Source organism: Ornithodoros turicata, chromosome 3 (assembly GCF_037126465.1).
Source record: "Ornithodoros turicata isolate Travis chromosome 3, ASM3712646v1, whole genome shotgun sequence".
Classification (NCBI taxonomy): Eukaryota; Metazoa; Arthropoda; class Arachnida; order Ixodida; family Argasidae; genus Ornithodoros; species Ornithodoros turicata.
This window is the reverse complement of record NC_088203.1, coordinates 22,997,803-23,019,526: the sequence shown is the minus strand read 5'-3', so window position 1 is coordinate 23,019,526 and position 21,724 is coordinate 22,997,803. Positions and strand designations below refer to the sequence as shown.

At 44.1% G+C, this 21,724-nt stretch overlaps 1 protein-coding gene across 1 annotated transcript in view; it reads left to right on the top strand.

Moving 5' to 3' along the window:
- LOC135388294 (ADAM 17-like protease) overlaps positions 1-19,676 on the top strand; it is a 37,729-nt gene extending 18,053 nt beyond the window's left edge. The window contains exons 7-21 of the mRNA XM_064617752.1: positions 981-1,119; positions 1,798-1,908; positions 2,471-2,476; positions 2,585-2,703; positions 3,427-3,496; positions 4,185-4,317; positions 6,040-6,141; positions 6,304-6,366; positions 8,312-8,385; positions 8,480-8,595; positions 8,904-8,982; positions 9,296-9,384; positions 10,685-10,741; positions 13,276-13,490; positions 15,000-19,676. Coding sequence (XP_064473822.1) covers positions 981-1,119; positions 1,798-1,908; positions 2,471-2,476; positions 2,585-2,703; positions 3,427-3,496; positions 4,185-4,317; positions 6,040-6,141; positions 6,304-6,366; positions 8,312-8,385; positions 8,480-8,595; positions 8,904-8,982; positions 9,296-9,384; positions 10,685-10,741; positions 13,276-13,490; positions 15,000-15,189 — 1,563 coding nt within the window. The 3' untranslated portion in view covers positions 15,190-19,676. The remainder of the gene's footprint in view (positions 1-980; positions 1,120-1,797; positions 1,909-2,470; positions 2,477-2,584; positions 2,704-3,426; positions 3,497-4,184; positions 4,318-6,039; positions 6,142-6,303; positions 6,367-8,311; positions 8,386-8,479; positions 8,596-8,903; positions 8,983-9,295; positions 9,385-10,684; positions 10,742-13,275; positions 13,491-14,999) is intronic.
- The last annotated feature ends 2,048 nt before the right edge of the window (positions 19,677-21,724 follow it).

Genomic DNA, 21,724 nt, shown 5'->3' with positions numbered 1-21,724 from the left:
CGCTTTTTTTCTTTTTTTGTTCCCCTGAGCCTTTCCATGCTCCTTTACCACCTTTGCTAAAGAAAAACCTGGCACAGTGGTGTGGGCAGTCAGATGTTAATAGATGTGACACATGTAACACAGGCTCAAAGTTTGCTGGCAGTGTGGAGCATTAATGGACCTTTTTCACACTCGCGTCGTGTCTTAGCGGCTGTCCTGCGAAACACGCTCGGTGCGTGCCAAAGCACAGCCGGCTATAGGGCGCCTCAATAATTCCGCCCCCTTTCCAAAGAGGGCGCAGGTTGCGTAAGTATACTGAGGCATCCTACAGCTGGCGCCATCTACTGATTATGTAAGGAACCTTCTGCACCGCCATGGTCACAGAGCATGCGCAGAAGTGTTGTGAAAGAGGTCCATTTGGTGCAGTACAGGAGACGCCTGTTGTACTCGGCTTGTGCCACGACACATCCACCCTCACTGCAACCTCGAATAAACGTTGGTTCTCCTTCTGACCTTCGAGCGTGGTCACACCTCTTTCCTGGCTCTCTCACCAATTTGACGAATACCAGCATGATAACAGTTCACTGAAGCGTTCCAACTATTGAAAGATAACACTTTCGTGAGTTTGAGGAACATAGATACAGGAAGGACGACACAAGTGTCCTTCTCACATTGTCCTCCTCGAACTCGAGGAAATGTCTATACCCTTTGTACGGTACACCAGCTCGCAGTTTCCACGCTGCGCTCTACAGCGGAGTGTTCATGGGACTCGTGTAAACATCTTTCTTCAACCTGTCTCATCCAACGCTTGGCACCGATGCAAGAAAATTGCTCTTTAGAACATCGGAACACTTTTCATAGTGCCTTCAGTGGGGCCTACTTTTGAGAGTTTAGATTTCTTACAATGCTATCACTCATGGGCTTGCTGCTGAGATGTTTTATAAAATGCCTATAAATCCTTTTCCTCTCTTTCTATGCCCTTCTTCCCCTGGCTTTCGCAGGTATTCTCTCGCAGCTTGAATCACCGCTGGTTCTGCCTGGCTCACTTATTCACTGATCAAAAGTTTGAAGGGGGCATCTTGGGCCTCGCCTATGTGGGTTCTCCACGTAGGAACTCTGTAGGCGGCATCTGTAGTCCCGGTATGCCTATGTGTGTTTCATTACATGAGTTTCACTTGAAATATCGCATGTTCAAAATAAATATAATCGATTCAAAGTGAGAAGCTCTTGCTATGCATGCATTACACGACTCTCAGTAGCTTGAACAGTACTGACCATGCTCCGTCTGACTTGTGCTTACTTACTTACTGACTCTTAACTCCATCAAAATTACTTGTCTTCTGCTTTTCATCGAGCAGCATTTCTGCCATGCTTATTTCCAGGTAACTGGAGCAAGGCAGATTAAAGCTTACGGGTCAGTCATGACCGAAGGGCTCATTTACGAAAGCTTGTGATAAAATGTTTAATTGTGCTTTATCTTTCATTTATATCGTGCTTATTTCCAGTCAGTAATGATATATATGTGCAAGAAAATGTGTTGAGTTCACACTAGTTGCACGGTGAAGCAGGAATCCGGCATACCTTCCTGTAGGTTTATTTACGTGCTTTCCTAATGTTGCTTGTTCAGTTCCAAGTGACATTTCTTCAATTTCCCAGAGTACTGTGCTTTGGCTTTGAATTGCTTCTTGCTTGAATGCCCTGCAGAGCTGCTAATGAGTGCTAATATTGATATGGGCTAACATGTTCTATGTGTGCTGCATTTTGAGATTGCAAAACATTTTTCTTGTGGCATATACTCAATGGAATCATATATTGCAGGTTACGTTAAAAATGGATACACTTTATATCTCAACTCCGGATTGAGCACATCTCGCAATCATTATGGTCAGCGTGTGATAACCAGGGAAGCTGACCTCGTCACGGCACATGGTATGGGATTGAAAGCTTTGTCACTTTACCAAAAAGAAAGTTCTGCGATGGCGCCACCTGTTTACGAATTATTCAGCTGGTGGACCTTCGTGGAACACCCTGTAGTTTGTGGCTCCAATGCTCCACATGGTAAAAAAATGTGGTGAAAATCGGCATCGAAGGAGATTGGCTGGTTGCAGTCCATTGAATTGTGATGCATTGAATTGGCAATGAATTTCATTGAAATGATTTGCACCCCAACTTTGCGTATCATGAAGAACTGTACAACGGCCATTTTGTAGTTGTAACGAGTCCAGGACTGTCGCTTTCAGCAGAACTTTTGTGGGCTCAGGTTTTAGCACCCTTAATCATCATGAATAATGATCATTGTTGTACTGTGAAACAGTGACCACACAGATGTCTGCATGGATGGCAGTATGTGTCACTCTCAAGCTTCCTACAAATCATGCCCTTGATTTTAATCCTCTCTGCTGTTACTTTGAAATTCGGAGCTGCTTAACATTTTTTAGAACTAATCTTACCTTTTTTTCTGTTCTCTCCCTGTTGCTGACACATGAAACAGAATTTGGTAAGCACTTTTTGGTTTGTTTCAAAATATTGCATGCATCCCACTCTCTTCGGAACACAGCCGATTTTCTAAGACCAGTCATTCTGAGAATATGTTTGTACATATCAGGTCACAACTGGGGAAGCGAGCATGACCCAGACCTTTTGGAATGCTCCCCTGACTCACAAAGGGGAGGATCTTATTTGATGTATACATACTCAGTGAATGGTTACGATCCCAACAACAAGGTAAGCACTCGCATAAGACATGTTCTTTGGTTTGTACTAGAAGCTTTCAGACTTTGCAGAGCAGCGTTATTGAAGAAACAAGGATCTTTTCGGTTTGAGTGATCTTACAGTGTCTGAACGCTTCACAGTGGAAAAGGGAACGGATTTGTGCAGGTTTTTCGTCTCAATTGGGACGACAGTACATCTCTGTTGGATTTTCCCGTTTCTAACGTTAATACGTCTCTAAAATCTGCAATAGGTTGGCATCCTGAAAATCCGAGCGACACGAAAACTGTAACTTTTGTCACTCAAACTGTCAATCAGAGAACAGGCGGGCATGGGCCAGCAACCCAATCGCGTCCAATCCCTTCAGATTTTCATACATAAAAAGAAATAGAAGAATGGCACTTCTTACACTTTAGGTGATCACGAGATGTGAGTGCCTGTCCTGAACATGCAGTGCTAGCACCAGCTGCGCAACCAAGAGCAGCTTTCATATACATCAGCAGCACCTTGAAGTAATACCAGAGTTGATAATTTCTTAGGAAGGTTAGCTGCATTTTCCTCTTGTGAAGGACAGTAGAATTTGTGTACAGAGAGGGGTAGGCAAAGGAAACAAAAGTGACTGTACATTCTGACATTGGGCATAGCGGAAGAACACTTTTAACAGTACGGGAGAAGCACTTCTCTTGCTTTTGTGCTGATGCAGTGAATTTAAATTGTGTGAACCTTTGTCCTCCCTAGAAATTTTCACCGTGCAGCGTGAGGTCAATACGAGCCGTCTTGCTGGCAAAGGCTAGCAAGTGTTTCTCCAGTAAGTCTGTTTTGTTATATTTTGTAGCACAGAGTGAACTAGTCATCATTTTCGAATTTTGAACATCGGGTCGTCATTACCATGCCTTGAGAAAAGAGTGCTTGCATCCTTCTGTGATTCCTCTGTGCATTGTCACCCTACGGTGATGTGTTGGCTGTGAAATAACCACAGCAGGTGGAGTCTAATAAAGCAGATTTTCAGATTGTAGTGGCATTTTTATACATTATTGATAGAGCCTGAAATATTTTTTTCTAAGTTCAGGGTGTAAAAATTGGGCAACTAAACATGTGCACTAAATTCATGCAAATTCGGGTGAGAAAACTTCCAGTATGCTAAATTCGTAAAGAAATCTGGCTCAGTTACTCGAACTAACTGTAGTAGTTTGGTACAAACGGTGATGTAACTGCATTTGCTGCTAATCAAGTAAGTAGTGCATTCTTACAGACATTCCAGTGAGGGCAATTTACCGGGTAAAAATCGGGTTTCACCCTAAAGAGGCAACCTTCAATTCGGAGTGCAAATTTGGAGTGCGAATTCGGAGAAGAATCGGGTAAAGCCTTAAAACTTCAGGTTCTAATTATTATGCAAGTGCACATGTTGCTGTTCAAGTGCTTTTTATTTATTACTTCTGTGCAAGACATTCCTTCGACATTCTGTTGGGCACTCATTTGATGTTCCCTTCTGGCAGAACCTGAGGAATCATTCTGCGGAAATTCACTTGTGGAAGAAGGTGAACAGTGTGATGCAGGGCTTATCGGCAGTGAAGACAGCGACCCGTGCTGTGATGAAGAGTGTCGCCTTAAGCCTAATGCCAAATGCAGGTAGGTTCAATTGTCTTTCCAAGCATGGAACTTTTTGTGTGTATGTATGTGTAAAAAAATTAAATTGTAATTTTGAGCTTACCCATGTTATGTAGACTTAGGTTCGATGCACATGATGCAACTTTAGTTGCGTGCAGCGAGGCTGCACCATGTGAACGGAGAGGCTCTGGTTGCGCAACTCGAGTTGCAAAAGTTGCACGGCCAATTGCTCCACTGGCATTTCCTGTTGCAACTCTAGGAGCAACCTGTCAATCACACAGCTTTTCCTTCCAAAGTCATCCAAGCGCAACTACTCTCTGCCATGTGCAATTTCCGTGACGAAACTTTTGTGTGTCAGCTGTTGCAGTGGCTGTACGCTGGACTGAATGCATGGTAACATTGGCACACGTTGTCATAGGGACTGCGATTAGTGTACAGGAAGCAGATTCAGTGAAATTCAGCCGAGTCCACTGACACATAGAGTGCATTCACCATCTGCCCCGTCCGCACTCTGACACTATTTTTAGGACGAGGGATGGCTTGTCGCTTCCATTGTACCCTTGGTAAAAAGAGCAAGATGGGGAGCAGCTTTTGCTGTGAAAAGAATGCAGCTAGTGAATGATATGTAGAGGACGATGGTCTTCCTCTACATGAGCCCCGACCGGCGATGATGGTATGCCACGGAGAGGCGATGACTGTGGCCTGTCTCCATGGCCGCGCCGGTGGAACTGAGGCAGGTGCTCCAGGCGCGTGGCCATCTTCGTCGCTGTCCACCGGCCGCTACATCACTCCCCCCCTCAGACGCGGAGCGGCGCTTGCGCGTTGATACTAAGACGGGAGGAATGGCGACGGCACGTGGACGTGGGAAAGTGAGGCTTGAGAAGTGAGAAAGTACGGCTTGAGTTCGCGGCAGCAGGCGCGGCAGGATAGCGGGCGTAGACATTCGTTGTAGAACGTTGTTACGGACGGTCGATGTAGTGCGCTGCGCCGTCGTGCTGCTGCGCCAGTGATCAGCTTGCGTCGTGTCAAGTGGAAGCAGGACGATGGGGGCAGCGTGAGACATTTCCGCGAGCGACCTCCGGAAAGCGTTGCCGAGCTGACGCATGTGCGGCGTCAGGGCGTAAGAACAGCGACGTACCGATACCAGTAGTGGAGCGTGTTGCTCATTGAACAGTCGCTGGTGATGCCGCCCTGACGCCGCACATGCGTCAGCTCGGCAACGCTTTCCGGAGGTCGCTCGCGGAAATGTCTCACGCTGCCGGTGGAACTGAGGCAGGTGCTCCAGGCGCGTGGCCATCTTCGTCGCTGTCCACCGGCCGCTACAGATATACCTGCCTGCCCTGCACATTGCAGCTCCTATAATGTGTCTCCCTCTCGACTGGAGTACCCTACATGCTTGTTGAAATTTCTTAAAAAAAACATGACTGAGTGTACCCATGCAGCACAACATCTTGGCCCAGTAATGGACCAATATTGGCTATACTGGCTGACATTGGTCCAATCTTGGTCCAATATTGGGCCGAGATTGCCAATAATGGTCCATATTGGATATACTGGCCCGACATTGGTTCAACCTTGGTCCAATATTGGGCCGAGATTGCCAATAATGGACCAATATTGGCAATACTGGCCCGACATTGGTCCAATCTTGGTCCAATATTGGGCCGAGATTGCCAATATTGGTCCAATATTGGGCAAAGATGCTGTGCTGCTTGGGTAAGAATTTTATGTTTCACCTTGCAGTGACAGGAACTCTCCATGCTGTCGTAGCTGCGACTACTCACCCACGGGAGTGATGTGCCGTGAAGCACAGCCAAATGCTTGTAAAAATGAAGCCCATTGCACATATCCTTTTCCTTGGAGCATTGTACGTGTCGTGCATTACATAATTGGAAATGTCATAGGGATGTAATGAGTACAGCTCATTTGTAAGTTGACTTCAGCTCACCAGTCGGTACTATTACTTTCTGTGTACTTAATGTAATTTCCTTAATGGATTTTTTTTACTGGGGCCTCGGCAGAATGTCCACCTTCGATGCCACAGATGGATGACACTCCATGCTTAGACAAGTAAGAGAAGTACCTGTTGCAAAAATGTTCTACCCTCTACCCATGTTACATAAAGGAACCGTGAAGGGACCCTCAATAGTATTCCTCTACAAGCATTTTTAATACTGTAAAACCCTTATTGTTGACGAGCACTAAGTTTTAATGAAAATTGAAAAATGCACAAATTCTAAGGGCATGCAAAAATGTCTAGCAAGATTTCTCACTTAAGAAACTAAGCTGGAATAGAAAACATTACCTTCACAGCTGATCCTACAGGTTTTGGATTGTACGGGAGTGTCATTTGCAGTGTTCTGCAGCACACGCTTGTGCAGCATGGCTTCGGTTAAATGTGATGCAGACAATAGACCTCTACCCGAGAAATGAAATCATGATGTTGGTAGACAGACTGAAACCGAATCAAATCGGACGTGGAGGGCTGGGTTCCACAAATGGGCACTTGTTCGCTGCCTCCTATTGAAAGAAAAGTAGGACTGAACACTGAAAGGGACCATTGTAATACTCTCAAGACCATGGCTTTTGAGTGCAACTTTGTTCGCCTCCTACCTTCGAGCATAGTTCAAGTCTGCAAAATTGAGGGCGCTGTCGAACACAATGATGTCACTTGTTTACAACCAGAAAGAGGTCTATTTCAGACCTGTCACAAAGTGTTAAGCCAATTAACACCTCAAATTTTAGCACCTCAAATTCGAGCGTGTGTTTGTCTCCTTCTACTTTATGGGAAAAACCTCCCACTTGCGTGTTCCCAAGTCTTACTTGGTTTACTTGCCCCAAAGTAGAAGTAAATTAAAAGTCAGCAGCAATACAGCAACACATGGTCTGCAGGCTCTGCTTCTTCGGCTCCCTGGTCATTCTTAAAGTCATTCTTAAGAACCATACTCTGCTGAGAACTCAATTTTATGAGCGTCCCTTCATAGTCCCTTTAAAGAGGCGCTTAAGAACAAAAATTTCTCCTCACTGTATGAAAGATGTCATTACCTTGACACCAACACACTCAAGGACAGCATACGAGAAACCAACAGCACAAAAGGAACCAGATTCATTGGTTGCATTGTTTGGAATTGATGAGAAAATTAACCACAATTCTCTCTCTCTCTCTTGGGAATGCTGCCAATGTAGAATGGGTTTCCTCAAACAGTTTTTCCAATCATTGTGGGAGATTGTTTGAGGAAGCCAGTCCAGAGCTAGCCGCATTGCCGTAGCCTTCCGTTCGTTGTTTCATATGCTCGTAAATCATGAACAACACAACTGATCAATCCCATTCCTTTTGTGTTGGTGTCAAGGTAATGACGTCATGCATCCTAAGAGGAGAAATTCTTGCATTGTAGTGCTGCTTTTAAGTAGCCATCTTTGCTTTTTCTGTGCCCACAGTGTGATACAAATTCACACTTGAGCCCTGCACCGGCCGACTTTTCTGTGCCCAACTTGGCCCGGACACATTCAATGTGTCCCAGGCCTTCCTGTTTTTATGCGGCCCGGCCTGGCTCTGTGTCCCAGTCAGTAGAGCTGGGCCCAGCCCAGTGGTTCAGCGAACAAATTTCTTGGTAAATTAATTTGTAAGAAAAGAACATACTAAAACTGTCAGTTTGACACTGCAACAGCGAGAGTCCAAAGTCCAGAACCGACGCAGTCAAGCGCGTTATCATTACACTACAAGCTTTTGTGGAGGTAGAGGATGTTGTTCCAAATCGATGCCCCTGTCACCAAGCTTTGCGAGAGGGACTTTGAAAGATGTGATGGGTAATGAGAAATGCAAAGTTGCCATGAGACTGTTCTGGAGGGTCAAACCATACGCATAATGCACCGCCCTCTATTTGTTTCTGCAAATTATATGCACAGGAATGACGCAAGCACACGATCATACGAACTAGTAGCCCTGCACTGTACAGAATTTAGCCGCACGAATGGCCCTTGCTACATTTCCACATGTTTTCTTTGTGGTGCCCAGAGGGAAATGCCGTGCTGGAGAATGCATGCCGTACTGTGAGACACGAGGGGAGATTTCCTGCATGTGTGACACAGGTGATTTTTCCAAATTTATTAGTATGTAGTCCTATTTGAGTTTAATTTCATGAGGCATTCAGTTGTTACACAATTTTTTCTTGTGCAACTACAGAGGCAGATGCGTGTAAAAGGTGCTGTCGTCCGTCGCACAACGCGACGTGCAAGCCCACGGATCCGGTGGAGGTACTCAGGGATGGAACGCCATGTATCCATGGGTATTGTGAAAAGGTAAATGCATAGAAAGTCTGAAAACATTTGGTATTACCATCCACATTTTTGCACGTGTAGAGCATGAGAGTTGAATAGTTTTGTCATAGAAGGCATCTATGTTGAGATTGCTAATTGCTTGATCTACACCGAAAAGTTTAATTGTGACACCTCTAAGATCCTGAGGCAAGCAGTGGGCCGCTGTGGCTACTGTACGTACTTATTCCCATTTATTCCATTCACTTGTTGTGAACCTTCTGTGTCAGGAGTCGACATCAGTGGTCACTGCATTGTGATTTGAAAAGCCATATCCATGTGATGTTTTGCAGGGAAAATGTGAGAAGACTGTGCAAGATATCGTTGAAAGATTCTGGGACATTATCGAAGACATTGACATCAATACTGTTTGTACGTCTTTTTGCAGCTTTTTGAGGGAGAGGGGGCCGCTCATTATTCAAACAAACATGATGTGGCAAATAGGAAAAAAAAAAGATTAATGAACATTGATTAATTGACAAAAATGTATTGATATTAGAAAAAAGTTAATATTGTGCTAAGATATCATTTGACGACTAGTAGTAAATCAAGGTATTTCCATACAGTGGTGTACGAATATATATTGGAATATCTTGCAAATAAATATGCATGTTTTTTTAGCACTCTCTCTTAAGGGAAGTAATCATGGAGGCCATCAGTACATGATGTAACTCTTTGATTTCAGTGAAATTCCTGAATGACAACATCGTGGGCACTGTGGTTGTCGTGTCAATCATTGTTTGGATTCCACTCAGCTGTCTAGTGAGCTATGTGGTAATGCACCATTCTCCACTCTGATTCTTTACGAGCATAAGCCTTTTGCTAGCTTTTGCAGGTCTTTAACTAGCCTCTTCACGTAGAATTTTGAGTGTGTCTAGTCATTCATGTGGGCGATGCTTCATAAATTTCATGTAACATAGTGACATTATGGTTTTTAAATTTAAATATTTATTTTTATTTATGGTAATTTAATGTAATTAATTTCATTATAAAATTGCTCATTAATTCAACGAGTAACATCTCCAGTGGAGGGAGACCACAACATTTTTAATGGCCTTTGTTACCATTATTTTCAAGAATTAGGGGTGTGCGAATATTCGAGTTCTCGAATTCGAATCGAATATCAAACGCTCAAACTATTCGATTCTTCGAATATTCGACTATTCCACGAATATGAACGACACAACCCGAATGTGGGCTTCACCTGATGCTTCTGTGCATGAGGTGAAGCCTGCTTTACGAAATTACCCTGGCTGCAGGACCAACACAGGCGGGACGATGTTTAGTTTAAGATAACGTGGAAGGGGTGGCGCCCCTCCCACATGCAGTTGCATGTGGGAGCCGATGAGTTTAGTGGTGCCGACGAGGGACTTTGATTTGATGTCTGTGAGGCTGCCTTTAAAAAGTTAGGACTCTTGAATAATGACTACAGCCCACGAACAAGAAGGGTGTCTTAAAGATGTACTTTACGTCTAAAATTTCAGCAGTGCAAATTCCTAGGGCGGGTGCAAAGAAACTAAAGGGTGTTCACGGCAAAGCTGAGGCAGGATGCCAATTCGTTTCTTTCACAAATGGCCTGTGGTTGTCTGAAACAATTACAGCCTCATCCATATAACATGCTACTGCCTGACATAAAATTTTGAAATGAAGGTAACCACTCCAGTACTCCAGTAAGTGTAGGATCACCTGAAAAGCAGGAAGCACTCTCATGTAAAATTAAAGAGTAGGGGCTTTAAACTGACGAATTGCATGTCTCTCTTGTGGGAGCTAATGCCAGAAAAATTACACTAAAGCCATGGGCTACAAAATGGAAACTTTTAGTGTGAAAGTCACATGTTGTAAATTTTGCACAAATATTCGATATTCGATTCGGTATTCAGAATTTTTTCCCCCATTCGATTTGATATTCGATTCGACTTAAAATATTCGGATTCACACACCCCTATCAAGAATACTTGCTCTAACCATGGTTCAGTTACTGTTTGTGCGTAACGCATCAATAGTTGCCTTTAGCCTATATCCGACAAATACTTTTGCGGGTGTGCTTTAATAGCGGCGGGCGTTGCTCTTTCAGGATAACAAAAGAAGGGTAGAACATGAGAGAGCAAAGAAGAGCTGCAGGAAGAGGGAGGTGAGCCTTTCCATTTTGGTGCCAGAATTTCCCTCCCGCACCTGTTGACTTTTCATTTACTCTTTTGTTTCCACCGCAGAAATGTCCGTTTTTGGATGGTTTGACAAATACATTTCTTCATGGCTGACAGTATAACTTGAAAATATGTTGCTATATAGGAAAATTTAATCAAATGAATGCCCTATCGAATGAATGATGTAAGCGTCGATGTGGCTTTTACAGTGCAGTGGCATTACCCCTTGAGACAAGTTGACTCTCCCCAATGCTGTCACTGCGGTGCTGTAGAAGGTCTAGAGCACATTCTTCTCCATTGCCCACACTACCAACCTTCCCGAACCATACACTCCGGATCCCTTAACGAGCTGGACTCTCGCCCCCTCTCTTTCACAAAATTGCTTGGTCTCTGGCCACATCCAGACCACCAACGCTCTGCCCTCAAAGCTCCCTTGACATTTCTGGATACCATGTGACATAGATCCTTATTGCGAAGGGGCTTATTATTTCATTCCCCGCATCACCAGCAGCAATGGGGTAGAGTATCGCCCCTCGCAATGAAACTCCCCATTCATCACAACTAGAGCCTGAAGTTTTCGGGAAATATTTTTTTCTAAATTCGGAGGGTAAAAATCGGGTAAATAAACATGTGCTCTAAATTCATGCGAATTCGGGTGGAAAAACTTCCAGTATGCTAAATTTGGTGAGACAACGGGCTCAGTTACTCAAACTCACAGTACTGGTTTGGTGCAAACGGTGATGCAACTGCATTTGCTGTCAAACAAGTTAATGTGCATTCCTACGGATGTCATGTACACACGACTGGGTCGTGTGGTTGGTGGATGGACTTAGCTGGTGGATGAGCTTGATAAAAAAGCGTTAGCCTAATGTAAACGCCTGAGTTTGGGCACACAGAGGGTCGACATGAACACACGACTTACTGAGTCGTGTGTTTGTGTCATCCCTCTTAGTGCCCACACTTAATGCCCACAATTAAGTTTACTTAATTAGTTATAGTAGCTCATAAAATGGAATTGATTTATATTACATAACTAAATTAACAGAGCAAATTTTAGGCAAAAACCCTTGCCAACCTGTCCAAGGGGTGCAGTCGACCTAAATTTTCTTGGACAAAAAAAAAAACGACCTAAAATTAGGAAGCTAAAACAGAACAAAAACAGTGATTCCCTCAGCCCGTCATCCCTCTAGAAACCCTCCACTCTTTCAGGAAGCTCCTTAGGAGAATGACACCTGACGTTACTGACATCTTCGTATGTCATTGATGCAGATTGTGCCATGTTACGCAGCTCCATCCACTGCTGACTTTTAGGGGCACTTTTTGTGACTTGAATTGTGCATTAATAAGACAATATTCCAGACATTCGACATGGTGTTGGAGCACTTGCTTAATTAGGTGGGGCCTTGAGCAGTGATAAACATCATTAATGTGATAATTAATCAAACGCTTTCAATGAGGTGCTGAAGACTGTGCCCATAGCCGCCTATTACAACATAAAGGACGAGTGTGTAATCCAGTAACTTAATTCCAGTAGCAAAATGATACCTGTTGCAGTCTAGTGACCTACCCAATGATTTGACACACACATGCTCATGTCTTTTGACAGTTTGAGCAAGCTTTATTCTACTAATGTAGAAGTCTCCATTTGTAATAATGACATCATTTCTTGTTTTAGAGAGCACTGTTACATTGAAATATGATAGCGATAGCTTAAACGATCTTTGACCCTACGCCCAGCCTCAATACCAGTTATGGGAGGAAAGAAGTGCCCCTCCATTTGAGGAGGCGTTAAGGGGGCATGGCCTTAAGGAAACACTGGTGCTACCCCGCAGCACTTGAAGAATACACAAACGATTTGCTCTGCTAGGGGAGCGTTTCCAGTCAAGGTCAATGTTTCAAGCACGAAACCTGTCTCGAGGAGCAGCTCAAGTGGAGGGTCAAGTTGATTGTAGCTTCAGAATACGACCTTCAGTGTTGCTCACTGTTCTTCTTTAAAGCATCAAAACATGAATCAAAAAGAAAGGCATACTTGTTTCTCAAGCAGGTTGACGAAGACATGTTCTGTCAGGCATGTAAGAGGGAGGGTATGGGACACAGATGCTTAAAGGCCTTGTATGAGGTCCACTACATACTACACAAGCAGGCGTCGGTAGCTCAGTCGGTAGCACGTCCACCTGCTGATCCCAAGCTCGCGGATTCAAATGTTGTCGAGGACAGTGGTAACTTGGTGGAAGGTTGGTAACAGGTTGGTCAGACACGGCGTCTTCCGCGAGGGACGTGAAATGCGGTGTTCTGTGTGTTGAGATTTCGGCGCCCGTTAAAGAACCCTGAGGTGGGGCAAAGACCCGACCACCGTGGCATTGCTCATGATCGCAGTTCTCTCGCGACATAAAGCCCTGAATTATTATTACATGCTACGCAATATGCTACACTGTATTGTCTATTACCGTCATTAGTTCATGCTATCATTGTACATGCATAGTACTGTCATTCATACAACAATATTGCTCTTCATCCACAGAGCCTGTTGCCATTCCGTCCACCTTCAGATAGCAGCGTGAAGATGGTGCGCATTGCGCGACGTCAGCCTCCGCAGCCGTCCCAGCCTCCTCAGCCTGCTCCAAGGGAACCTCCCCCCACTCAGCCCGTTCCTGTGCAACTGCCGCGACATGTATCTAGGGCAGCACCGCACGCCGACTACTGGCCTTCGGCACTTTATGCTGCCGCAGACAGGAGGTACTGTGCAAAGCAGCTGCTCTGTTTCCTATAATGTTGTCACAAATAAAGTTGACAGTAGCTCTGTATAGGATTTGGAATCTTGAGCCTCTTTTGCAGTCTCCGTATTTCAGCATTTCTAAATGCAGATTCCAGGACACGATTGGGTTCCTGGTGGCAGCCGTCCACACAGGGTCGTGTGCTGCCATAATGACTTGCACGCCCACACTGTTGTGAAAACGAACGTGGTTAGGGTAATTTCAGGTTAAACGTGGTTCCCCCGATTGATTCCTTCCAAACCCGCTTAGGACCAATTCAGGTTAAGGTGTCCCTTGGGTATCAACTTGCGAAAAAAGAAAAAAAGAGGAAAGAGAAACCGGATGTTCTGGAAATCACAGTTTTGGTGAAAAAATCGATATTCTATGTGATCCCAAAGTTTTCTTTTGTTCAGATGCATCCCAAAGTGTCTTAAAATTCGTTTTTCCTGAGTCATGGTAGTAGGCAATACAGAGAGAATGACAAGAAATCGTTATTTTTTAAGCAGACGTATATCAGGAATGACACCACCGAGAAATGCCATCTTGGCACCAGTCAAGAGCACCTTTAGTCCTCTTCAAAGTTCCCATGCATCTGAACTTCTGCTGGTAGTGCCATGAACCCCCGACCCCTCTGATCCCGCAATTTCCGCTTCTGTCCGCTTCTGCACGAATTTGCGAAATTAAGGTTCCGCGAAATATTCCCGAAGCGCGCTTCCGCACAGATTTGCGAATTATTAAGACTGCGAGATTAACCACTTTTATAGTATTTGATTTCTTTAAAGACATTGGCTTTCTAAATGACTTGTATAATGACGGGCCGCCGTGTTTCCTGATGACCGTCGGCGGTTGCGCGGTATTTGGGTGCTTCTTTTGCGCTCGCGCAATGCAGTGATAACGTCAGTATCAGCCCTGCTGAGATCCTATATGACCCGCATACTAAAATTTTAAAATTTTGCGTCGTTTGAATATCGTAACGAATGTTCCCGCTCAATTTGCACTCCCCTAAATTTTCCGATTTTTTTAGGGAGAAAAAGTGCGCAAATTATGCGAGTAAATACGATTGGGTCTTTGGAACAGAATTAGGGTGCTTGCACTGAATTTAGCGTCCATTTCGATCATATTTACTCGCATTTGTCAATTCCTATAAACTATGCAGATGCTGAAATATCTTTCTGGAGGTATAGAATGACTGTAGCTGACAACAGCATTCGCTGTCAGAGTAGATCACAAGGTATCATGTACTGCTGTACCCACATTATCCAAGAAAATAGTGTTTCCCGCTTCAAGCAGCCGTTGACTCCTTGCCACGGAAAATCGCGGAATTTACAAGTCGGTGCCACTGAATTTTTAATTTGCCGCAGCAGAAAACCAGGGGCCTTAATCATAAACAAGCACATGGTTACCACCAGTCTTCGAAGCCCTTGAATACCTGAGGTGTATCTCTTGTTCTTTTGCATGATTGTGTACTCTTTCTTTTTTTTTTTCCTCCTAGCGTGCACGGGCCAAGATACGAGGCTCGACCCTACACCAGAGCCCGCTCAATCGACTCCGGTTCCTATGGCCGACACGAGCCGGCGGACTACTATTTGCCTCACAGTGGCTACAGTGGAAGACATTCGAATCTCTCCGATCGTCCCAGCAGCCGCAGTCGACAGCACATTGAGAATTACACTGCCCTCTAGTTTGGCACCATTCTTATAAAATGGTGGCTAAATGTATATATGCCCATGTACAGCTGTACAGTATAAGGACTTGAAGGAGCACTGAAGGACCCCTCCATAATTATTTTTTTCCATTTTCAACTGTGGCATGCAGTACAATAAGTGACATGCATTCTTGAGCACAAAGCTGACCTGTAGCGTGGTGGAGAGGCCTTTGATCTGAGCTTCCCCTCGTTCAGAGAGCACATGATTAGAGCTTGAAGTTTTACAGTTTAACTTGAATCTTCCTCGAATTTGGACTCCGAATTGAAAGTGGCCTCTTTAGGGTGAAACACGATTTTTACCCGGGCAGATTGCCCTCACTGACACACCTGTAGGAATGCACACTAATTGTGTTTGGCAGCAAATGCAGTTACATCATCATTTGTCCCTAGCAATTACAGTTCATATGAGTGACTGAGTCCAAATTTAGCACACTGGAAGTTTTTCCACCTGAGCTCGGATGAATTTTGTGCACATGCTTATGTACCTAATTTTATTCCACGAATTTAGAAAAAAAAATCTTTCCCAAAAACTTTAGGCTCTACACATGATGCGTGAATAATAGGTACTGATGTCACCTTTTTGACGTGAAGAGTCAGCAACAAGTAGCACTATGCGGTAATCGTGGATGACAAAGCTTCCGTGGCAAATGAGACCTTGCCTCGATACAACGATGCTATGTCGTACCGGCTGATTCGGCCTCCAAGGCCCATGGCTGCCTTTTTCCAGGGCATTTTGTAAATTTAACTGAGCAGTGACAAGAAAATATATTGCACCATGGCTCCTGATAGGCTGCTTGAAGAATGAAGCAGGTTTTTTCAGCAATGTTTAGTATGACTTCCTTGCTCCGTTAAGTCAATGCATTTTTTAACACTGTCTTAATGATGCCGCCAAACATGTATATATGTGAATGAACTCTATGCCTGCAACACTTCAGTGCTCTGTGGGTTAATGAATGAGGGAGATGTTTGTTTACTTAAGAGTTATAAGGTAGTACAGAACACACATGCAGAAATATGTTCTACCAAATTAGGATTAAGTTATGCAGCGTTATGCACATTCACTGCTTGATTTTGTCTTGCTCGTTATTTTTTGCTGTTTTACCCACTGCATTCTCAGAAGTTTTTATTATGTTTGCTTTACACATAGCTTGAGACCTGTTGATGTATGTCATTGTTGACTGCTTCATGGAGGTATCCTAGGTCTCGGATTGTTGGTCATACGCAGAGTGTACTGTGCCATTGTCTGCAGTACTGACCATCAGAGCATGAGCAAATATTTGGACCTTACGTTTTACTTTGTTTAGATCTTTATGCTGTCTTTTTTTTTCTTGCTTGTAGTTATGCTTCTAATTTATGTAAAAAATTTTTTAAAGCTGAGCATAATTATGTCATTTAGATTAATTTTTAACATGGGAAGAGTACGGTAACCTTCACACTGATCTCATTGCATTACAGTCAAAATTAATTTTAGTTTAGTGGATCAATAAAATTCCATGTTGAAGCACAGGTGAAAGCTATATTATAATGAATCTAGAAGAACGAAATTATGACATCACGATTCATCCAACAAAATTGTTCCAGAAGAATGCATTCTGTGAAAATTCGTGGCACTACTGCCACATGTATAACACTTTTCTATAAACACTATGAAATGGCAGTTTGCAGCATAGGAGCTGCCATAATGCTATGACATTGACGTATAAGACTAACTTGTAACTACATATCTAACTAACTATTGTCTAGTCGGTTGTGTTCAAATCGCTCATGAGGTTGCTTTTAAAATCCTATACCCGTGCCAATAGTACATGGTCTCATCCATATCCTTGTTAAGGTTAAGTTGTCGTTTAGCCGTGGAAGGTTCAACACACTGTTTTACATTCAGATGGACAATTGCAGACTAAGGGCAAATTCGTGTGGTCATTTCAACTTTTTGTGCCCAATCCAGAGTAGTCATGTTTGCTTGGTCAAAGCGAATCAATTTTGCATGTTGGAGTGGTGCTTTCCGAGCGCCCTGAATTTGCCAGCTAGCACCTTTTCGCCCGGCCTTGATACGATCGGGCAGCGGGTCTTCCCACTATATCTGGTGTCATCAAATCTGCACTGCAACAGTGGCGAGTGCCCGCATTGGCCCACATGGTGAAGCTCACGTGAATTAGTAGACTACGAAACCCGAAGATGAGCTACCACGACGGCCCTCATGTGATACAAGCGGCTACGACCACTAGATTTCTGGCACTCACGTTCAGGTGGCAACGGTCACGTGATCCAGCACGGGCAACTTCCGAGCAATTTCTGAGCACTAGGCCATGTTGCCATAAAATGACAACCCAAATTTACCATTAGTGAAGAGTTGTGAAAATCAGTGAAGCACAGGGTCGAATTTTCTTGGTGTCAGTGCTTGATAAGCATTTTCTTTTCAGACATGCAGCCAGTTTTCACTTGGTTTAGCCCCAAACTTGACATCCCTCTTGGTATGTCAAGAGCGTTGTGACTGGGAATGTTGCCTGGTGAACCTTCGTGATTTTCTGGCATCTTTGCCCTTTCTGTGTTTTTGCTGAATTTATTTTATCAATTGCTTGCTGTACATGTAAACCTGTCTAACCTCGCTTTTGCAGAAACATTTTGTTTTGTTAGTTTTTGTTCGTTTTATTGTCTTTGCATCCACTTCAATGTTCTGCACATGTGGAGATGATTTTTACTGTATTGAAGTACCCCAATTGGGGAAAAGCTACCCTATGTAGACTTGTTGGTTTCTACAACCAGAAAAGCTAAACAAAGGGAGACACAAAAGAAACATCATATATCTTGATCAAAACTTAAAATGGTCATAATTTCTGGCTCACGAAAGTTGAAAGGCATAACAACATTGATAAGGTAATTATTGCATTATTATTATTACCTTTAAAACTTCATTTTTAAACCTTTCTAAACATACCATTTTTAGACCTCAGTGTTTTTCGGTTTTCAAAAATTGGAAGACAAAAAAAATTGGATTTTAGTTTCAAGAGAGACTGGTAATATTGAGTTGAAAAGGAAGCTTTTTTTTGACAAAGAACAAAAAGACGCGCTTTTGGCGTTTGCAGTGAACACGGGATGCTGAGGAGCCGTGCTGACCATGCAATGCTTAGGATTCTCCGAGGCCCATATTGGTGGCTTGGACTTCCACTTCGGCAAGTTCATTGTCGCGGCTGTTTAGGTTCGACTCAAAGCAAGAATGATGCGAAGCATAGGGTAAAAATGAGGTTTTATGGTTTACGGGTTCGTACGGGTTTTTATGACTTATGGGTTAGTATTGGTTTTTACTAAATTTAACCCGAAAATACAAGGTACTTTTTTAAATCTGTACTTTTAAAACATATTAAAACATTTTAAACAAAACATTTAATGCAATGTAATTAATAAGAGCAATTACTTGTCAATTAATTGTTTTTCAGTTGAAACTACAAATTTTCATTACTCATTATTTTCAAGTTACTATTGCAATTTTTTTTTAAGACAGGCAGGTCAACCAAACTTTATCGACACATATTCGTATAGCACCTTTAATCCCTGCACGTACAAATACAATAGTGTAGTACAACAACCTGTGCAATATTGGAAGCTACCTGAAACTATATGCTATGTTGGACTGTACCACATATTTCTGTAATGTAACTCTACAGTATTGGTTTCCAGCTAGAATATCTTGTATCAATATTTACTAGCCAGGGTACCAGAGATGTCCTTTTATATTTTGTTTATCACAATTCCATTTGCAAGCTCTGCTTCCTCTTTGTATGTTTGGAACATACTTCACATTAGGGTTGTGCAAAAATTTGCCATAAATAGTAAAATGACGTGAATGTTGTGTGTACTGATATTTTGCCCTTTAGCATTTAGGAACTCCGTTGTAACCTGTCAACTGTGACAGCAAGAATTGTGTGATATTGTGCAAGTTGTACTGAACAACATGTAGCATTATTTAGGTTGTATTTCTAGTCAATCTGGAATGGACAAATGTTACACCCATGTTCAACCTAAGCGCGATACATTGGTTGCTGTAGGACACATTGTATTTTCTACCTTTACATGTTGCTGTGAAAGTAACGCTTGCCACGGATGCATTTGGCACAAACGAATGTCATGTGCCCACTACTTTATGTATTGTGTTGATATGGCCAATTGCCCTAGTAGAAAGGTGTGCCACCTATAGCCAGTGGTGGGTTAAGGCCCTCAATTTCGGGGGTGGGGGAGACGATTTCGTTGTCAAGTGCGTAGTGGGAGAGGGGAGAGAGAGAGAATCCAGTGTATGAACTGACGTTTTTTGTGGGGATCGATCGCTCCTTCCCCCAGGATCCACCATTGCCTTTGGTGTTCTATAGGTTGACCACAGTTGTAATCGGATTTTTTACTTTGCTGTGCTTGGTTCATCACAGTTTTAGTGTTATTTTTTTATAAAGAAGTTAAATACAATACAGAAAGATGTGTTTGTCTGTTTTGTAAAGTTGCAAATATGAGGTGCAGAAATCTTGTGGCTTACACTTTCATAGTGCTCACAGCACTGCATATCTTGGCGAGATTACTCTCCTTAGGATCCTCACAGAGGTCCTTCATGGTGACTCCACACTGATGACATGAGGCTGAGTCAAGCAGTATGAGTCTCGTTATGAAATGGAGAGAGATTGTGCATGTGTTTAAACTACGTTCTCCAGAAAAGACTTGTCGTTTTATGTTCAGTGACTGTAACAGCAGAGTTCTGCAAGAAACTGCTGCATAGGTGGGCATTTTCTTGCGGCCTCACTCATCCTCACCTCACGAAGCACAAACTTTATTGGCCTCACTCACCCTCACCAAATTTTCCTCACCAGTAACTTGACCTTAGTTGCCCTCACCCTCACATTCCATTTTAAATCTTAACCTCACAAACCTTACCTCAGGGCATCGGGATAACAAAAGGCCTCACCATCCTCATCCTCACATGCCTTCACCTCACGAGGCCACTCACAACCCTCATGGCCTCACGTATCTTCACCTCCTGAGGATCCTCATTCTCACGTGTCATCACATCATGGGTGCCATCGTGGTCTGACGACCCGTCATCCTCGCGAGCCCTCGCCTCGTGAATCCTCATGGCCTCACATGTCTTCAAGTCACTAGGAGTAGAGCCGAGCGTGGGTGCGGGTATACCCGCGGGTACCCGCAGTTACCCACACATCGTCACGATTTGCGGGTAGGAATTCGCGATCGCTGCGGGTGGCGGGTAAAATGCGCACTCCATGGCCAACTAAGTGATTCGATCCTCTCTGTCACATGCGAGCTCAGCAGTGCCCTATGTCGTCGGCCGTATAAATTCATCCATGTGCCAGGCAGCAGGCAAGTGCTGGCGGGCGAGGTCGTGTATTAATGCAGACATATACGGCTCTCTGTTGAATTGCAGTTTTATTGGCGTACGATGAAGATGTCCGAGACACGTAACCAACACTCAGAATTTCCATTGTTTTAAAATAGAAACAGCGGTAAAGTGGACGAGGAACACTTCCTCCCGCGGGTCCCAATGCGGGTGCGGGTCGCCCAGATTAAATTCTTGCGGGTGCGGGTCACACACGCACGGGTACTGTGCGGGTGCAGGTCCAAGTTTGCTTACCCATACTCACCTCTAACTAGGAGGCACATGAGCGTCAAAAGAACTTTCCGTAATGTTCACATGTGACGTCGGCGTTGAACTACTGCGCGGAGCAGTAGTTCAACAGCAGCACAGGAGCAGTCTAGAGGCACACAACCTTGTTTGTTCCTGTTTTTGGTCAGTATGGAATGTTAGGCAGCGAAATTGGCACGCCTGCAATAGCTCCCTGAACCTCCCGTTCGCGAAACACCCTCCTTCGACTTTACGATAGGCACGTGATGAGCGCTGCCACACGCGTCACTATGTGACGCGAGTGGTAGCGACGCTCCTCATTGGACCTGGGATTACATGATCGAGGTGAGCAACAACGCGCAGGCCGGAGCGTCTGCTACCGGTCGGAGACGCCATGCCATGCGTTCTCCGGCTGCGTGATGTCGGAAACGGAGGGTTTGAAGGCTGTCAACGACACAACCACGATTTTTTAAGACCAAAGACACCACGGGAAGAACGAGTGGTGCAGTCCGAAATTAACTGCGTCTTGTACAGCGAAACCCCAGTGCTTCTGAGTGTGCAGCCTCTGACAGTTTTCACCGCACAGTTGGTTCAGTGACTAACAGGTGGTGCCACAATGCCGCCGTCATCAGTGCCGTGTATCCCAAAGGGAGTCTGGCCATTAATGGGACCTGCCTATACCTGAGCACAGGGGTGGCATCCAATGTATTGCTCCGTAGACGAAAGCGTGCTGGGCGAACGCAATGCATCCTGGCAGAGGCGGAGAGGCGGAGAGTTTTCATTTTCCCGGAGGGGGCAAGGGCGCACTGGCGGGGGGGGGGGGGGGGGGGATATGTTTAGTAAGAAATAAAAGAAAGGAAAGGTAAGCCAGATGGATGTCAGCTTGTTATTAAAAAAA